The sequence below is a fragment of the Rissa tridactyla genome, chromosome 6 (assembly GCF_028500815.1).
Source record: "Rissa tridactyla isolate bRisTri1 chromosome 6, bRisTri1.patW.cur.20221130, whole genome shotgun sequence".
In the NCBI taxonomy this organism is placed as follows: domain Eukaryota; kingdom Metazoa; phylum Chordata; class Aves; order Charadriiformes; family Laridae; genus Rissa; species Rissa tridactyla.
In genome coordinates this window covers 14,368,248-14,373,343 of record NC_071471.1, presented here as the reverse complement: position 1 = coordinate 14,373,343, position 5,096 = coordinate 14,368,248, and the positions used below count along the sequence as shown (strand labels likewise).

The 5,096-nt window shown below is 48.1% G+C and overlaps 1 protein-coding gene across 1 annotated transcript; it reads left to right on the top strand.

The window, feature by feature from the left end:
• The first annotated feature begins 1,325 nt into the window (after positions 1-1,325).
• Positions 1,326-4,889, top strand: LOC128911501 (sentrin-specific protease 2-like). Its single transcript, XM_054206501.1, has 6 exons — positions 1,326-1,454; positions 1,873-2,076; positions 2,196-2,278; positions 3,385-3,469; positions 4,168-4,263; positions 4,827-4,889. The coding sequence occupies exons 1-6, from the start codon at positions 1,326-1,328 to the stop codon at positions 4,887-4,889; spliced, it is 660 nt and encodes a 219-aa protein (XP_054062476.1).
• The last annotated feature ends 207 nt before the right edge of the window (positions 4,890-5,096 follow it).

The window sequence follows — 5,096 nt, the reverse complement described above, 5'->3', positions numbered from 1 at the left end:
CCAGTTTTAGACATGAGCAAGATTTTCTGTGCTATCCCCTAGCAAAAAAATCTGTGCTGGATTGGTAGCTTGACGTCCTTTTGTCTCACAGGAACAGCGTGGAGCTCAGATCGCAGAAGGTGTGTTATGCCAAGTACCTCTGGCACCCGCCCAGGCCAAAAAGTCACCCGCCCTTGCCGTGAAAGGAAAGAAAGTCATAAGGCTGAGAAGAATAGGAAAAGACTTTACTCCACTCACAGAGGTACCGTAGCTGACAGGCTGTTTGACAAAAGAGAAGGCTGTGAAACAGCTGCAAGGAACCCCATTTGTTACAGGTGGTTCTTCAGGCTTTTTGAAATCTGAAGAACTTGCATTTAAGCTGTTAGGGAGTGTCTGCAGCTGTGACTTCCCAGTGCAAAGGTCAGCACTAAAGCTGGTTTGAAGGATTGAAAGGATTTAAGCATTTGATGCTCCACGCACTCCTTCAGTTGTGCTCCAACCTAAGGGTTGGTGGGGCTTCTGTTACTCGGACAAAAATGAGTCCACGTTTAACAACAGCCTCCCCTGCTTGTCTGAGTGTTGGCCGCTTTTATTCTTGGGAGTTGCAGTCTGATCGAGCGCCCCCTTTTTTGCCTCTTGAGGATTGACTTGGAAAGGGCTAGCAAGTCCAGAGTTTACAACGTCTGCGGGGTGATGCTCAGTACAAGGAAAACCAGGGGTTTTCTTATCCTGCTAGCCCACGTTCAACCGAGAAGAAGATGCTCTTGCAGTTCAGAGCATTTTATACTAACAGACCCAGTGGTTGCTTTGCATTCCCTAAGCAGAATTTCCTTTGCATGGAAACATGCAAATGACAACCAGTTGCATGCACAGCCTGGACTCTCGATTGCCTGACTGCAGTGTAGCTGCCTCGGTTTCCCCCTTTGCTGGTACTTCAGCTCCCTTGAAGTTCCCCCACCTTCCCATTCTTTCAGGCTCCTGACGTAGCTGCCTTGGCATGGAGAATGCCTGCTGCGGTTGCCTTAAACCTCAGCGTTGCGAGGGCTGCAGCATCGCATGGGAAAGGCGTTTGCTGTGTGTTTGCTCGTCCCTGCGTTTTATCTCAGCTTCCTTGGTGAAAACAAATTGAAGCAAACCTGGGCCCTGAAGTTCCAAGTTGGGATGCTGAAACCAACCAACCAACCAAAAAGGGCGATTGCTAACCTAGCCGAAAGCCGGCAAAGGCAGTTGCTCTGTCACCTGAGCTTCATTTCCAGGCCGTGTTTGAGTTGAAAGCTGCCCACAGGTTGGCATGCTCGATGCTCTGTTGCACAAGTCCTTCCCCATTTAATTGTCCATTTCAGGCCATGGAGAGAGAGGTCGTTGCCACATTAGGCAAAGGTGAGCCAGAGGAGATCATGAGCAGTGCCTTCAACCTAAAGGTGACTCGTGAGGACATCCACACCTTAAGGAACGGTTGCTGGCTAAATGATGAGGTAAAACTGGCTGCAGCACAGGGATCTTCTAATTGAGCATTTCTTTAAAAATACCCCTTCACCGTGTACTTTTCAAAGTTATTTGATGACCTGCACTGCAGAGGCTAGAAATCTCTGTGCAGTTCTTATTTTAGGTACTTGAGGGTCCAGTGTTCCTGGCAGTTCCTTTACTTGTTGTGTTATGTGCTTCCAGGAGTTAGTCCAGGTTCTTGGAGTGGGTGGCAGGTGTTTTTACCAAAGTGCAGTTTGATAAACAACTGTAACCAAGTGGGAAATTCTCTCAACAAAAGCTGACAGCTGAGGCTGGAGTTCTCTCAGCTGCGTACTTCAGAGTGGCCAGAAGAGAGATGTGGCTGTATTTTTCGTTTGGTAAGCTAGCGTCTGATTTTACATTTCCAGTTTACTCTTTGTGGTACAGGTCATTAATTTCTACATGGGTCTTGTGATGGAGAGAAGTAAGAAGGCAGGATATCCATCAGTCCACGCTTTTAGTTCCTTGTTTTATGAAAAACTAGCTTCTGGGGGCTACAGGACAGTAAGAAGATTGACCAGACGCGTGGATGTCTTCCACAAGGACATCATCTTCGTGCCCATTAACTTGAGCTTGCACTGGGCACTAGCGGTGAGTCAAACGGGCTTGTTATTTAGAGTTGGGTGGGGAGAAAAAGCTAGCAAGAAAAGTCATGTAGGTTTGTGCAGCACAAGGTGGTGCTTTGTCTAACAGTCACCTTTGAATAACAGGTCATAGATATGAGAAAGAAGACCGTCAAATACTTTGACTCCCGAGGACAAGAAGGAGGGGACAAGATTTGTGAGACTTTGCTGTAAGTAACTGCTCAGTCAGTGCTTTTGTGTTGTGAATTAGGAGAAGGGTTTTGGGATTTTGACCCTGTGACACGGCTGCAAGTTTCCACATGTCTTGTAGATAACAAACCAGAAATCTTGGATTCGCTTGCTGCGAGTTGTCTGACAGTGACTCCTTCCCTAGTGTCACGTCGTCCCCTCCACCCAGCGTCTTGGATGCCTGGGTTCTGCCACCTTCCCACTATAGCACAGACAAAGACATGGTAGCCCCGTGGCACACGGGCACCAACCTTGTTAGTGATCAATAAAATGGGGCTATTGACGAAAGGGAAGAATTTGAGGGCAGAAGTGTTTGAGGATACCGCTGGGTGCTCTTTGTAATTCTGACATTCTCGTTCAAGACAGATACTGTGTAGCCAGCTTTTGCAGCTGTGTCAGCTGGCACGCACACCTCTCCAACGTAACGGGGACAGGTTTTCCTGTTGTGCAAGCAGGCGTCCTTAGAAGTCTCTGCCACTGATGCAGAGGTAGTAAAACCCCTTAATCCAGCAGCTTTGTAGCCCAAGAGCAAGGAGAGCGGCCCCGCAGAGACAAACCAAGCGTTGGTTTAGTCCGGTGCTGTCCTGAACAGTTAAGAGCAGGTGCCTGCGAAAGGCTATAAGAACAGGTCTGCATCCAGTCCTTTTTTCCAGCAACTGGTGGCCTGGAAACTTCCTCAGCCAGAGGTGCTGGCCCAAAAGCTTTTGTATTTGTCCTTCCGGAGGCGCACGCAGTCTGTGGGATTCAGGCACGTGGTGGGCTGACGACATTAGGGTTCCTTGCTTGGTTTTTCTGTTCTTCCTCTGATAACATGGGATTTGGGGTTTTTTGACCTCTGCTAAGCAATGACCCTATTTGGAATTGTCGGAATTGTCGGTCTCATTCCTGATGGTTAGCTCGCAGCCTCTCGCAGTGTTTGTAAATTTAAGATTTGGATTTTTCCTCCAAATGCCTGAAATCAGCTGCTGTGAGGATCCTCTGACATTTTACTCTCCTGCCATTCATCTTCCTGTGATCTTTCAGCAGCTCTTTTTTTCTCGGCCTAAATTACAGCGATGAAGAGTGGTTTTTCTTTTGTTTTCAACAGCAAATACCTGCAAGAGGAGAGCCGTGAAAAAAGACACGTGAAGCTGAGTGTTTCGGAGTGGACTGTTCACAGCATGGAGCCACATGTGAGTGAGCACTGCTTGCACTTGAAATGTGAACTAGAACTCCTTGTCACGAAGCTCTTAACGCTTTCTCATAAGGCCAGGACTTCAGAGAACAGCCATAAGCATCTTCTTCTGGTCCCACATTGGGCTGCCAGTGGACCAGGAAACAGTGCTGGGATGAAATCTTTGAGCAGTGCCTCTCCTTGCTGGCCGAATACTTTGTTGGGTTTTTTAAAATTGCTCTGCCACGTGAAGGTGAATTTGGCTTTGCCCCCATTTCACAAGTCAAATTTCAAGTCTCTTTAGCAGTTGTCAGAGAACGTGGGCTGCTTGTTTGCAGCCCAGATCCTGGCACGTGACAAAGCAAGGGCTTGGGCTGATGTTTCTCAGCAATAGTGAAAAGCAGCACCGAAAGCCTCGATTTAAGGGATGTCACTTCAGAAAGACACTGTAGAAACCTCCAGACACCTTGCAGGGAGGAAGCCTGCTGTCCCTTATCAGCCTGCCAGGAATTTGGCTTGTAACATCCGAGCGTAGGAAGCCGAGGGGAGGGATGATGTGCAGTTCCTGGGGTCTGTTCCTTGTGTTGGGGAGCGGTTACTGGGGATGGTGCAAGTTCAGGAGTGTCTGGTTAGGGTATTTTTGGTAATGGGTGCTACTTCCAAGTTGCTTTTCCTTGAAGATAGAGGCAAATTCTCCATCTTCTTTGCATTCGTTAGGAAATCCCTCAGCAATCGAATGGAAGCGACTGTGGCGTTTTCACCTGCAAATACGCAGATTACATCTCGAGAGAGAAACCGCTGACCTTTACACAGGTGAGTGAAGGTTCTAAACAGCTCCAGCCCCTTTCGCACAGAGACAAGAGCCAGGGAAGTTACGCAGCGGCTGTTAATTGCATCTGGTGCAGCGGCTGAGGTTTTGTACCTCTCTCCGTTCTTGGGAGATAGTGGCTGGGCTGCAACTTCCAAGTGGCCTCAGCAGGGCAGAGCTGTGTTCTCCATCCTGGCGTCCGGTATCTGCTCCCAGTGAGATTCCTCTTGGGCGAGGTACTGCAGCCAGGGGGTTTGTGAGATCTGGCCTTGGGATCTTTGGGAGAAATGGGTCTCAGCCTTTGACCAGTGAAAACACTGGTTCTTTTCCAAGGCAGTGCTCTTCTGTGAAAGTGCTTGTGAGCTGTTGTGTGGTCAAGGAGATCTGGTTTTGGTGGCATGTCACCCTCTTAGGAGCTGTGCGGGTGAAAGCCAGGCTGTACCCGAAGGGCAAGTGTTGACGGTTCTTAAAAGGAGCTTCATAGTAAAGAATTAACTGGGCGTTTCTGCGTATTTTGTGTCTCTTTCTGCCATGATGTGTATTTAATGGATTTTTCTTTTCTTTTCAGATCCACATGCCTTATTTCCGCGAGAGGATGGTGTGGGAAATACTCCATCAAGAGCTGCTGTGAGGCATGCTCTACCAGAGTAACACTGTCATCACCTTTGGGTGACTACCTCTTCTTTTAGTTACTTTTCTACTACCTCATTTGAAATAGCAGCAGGCACACAAGTTTTTCTCCTTAGGTTAAGTAGTAGTGGTTAAGATTGTTATTTCCCCCCCTGCCTGCCCCTATTTTGGAGACAGTAACTCTCCTTGAAATTAGCTAACACACCTT

What these genes read in the sequence shown, in the direction of transcription:
- LOC128911501 (XM_054206501.1), top strand. Translation starts at nt 1,326, where the DNA reads ATGGAGAGAGAGGTCGTTGCCACATTAGGCAAAGGTGAGCCAGAGGAG. An exon ending in GTTGCTGGCTAAATGATGAG is followed by an intron (nt 1,455 to 1,872) that starts GTAAAACTGGCT and finishes TTTGTGGTACAG; the next exon opens with GTCATTAATTTCTACATGGG. An exon ending in TTCACAGCATGGAGCCACAT is followed by an intron (nt 3,470 to 4,167) that starts GTGAGTGAGCAC and finishes TGCATTCGTTAG; the next exon opens with GAAATCCCTCAGCAATCGAA.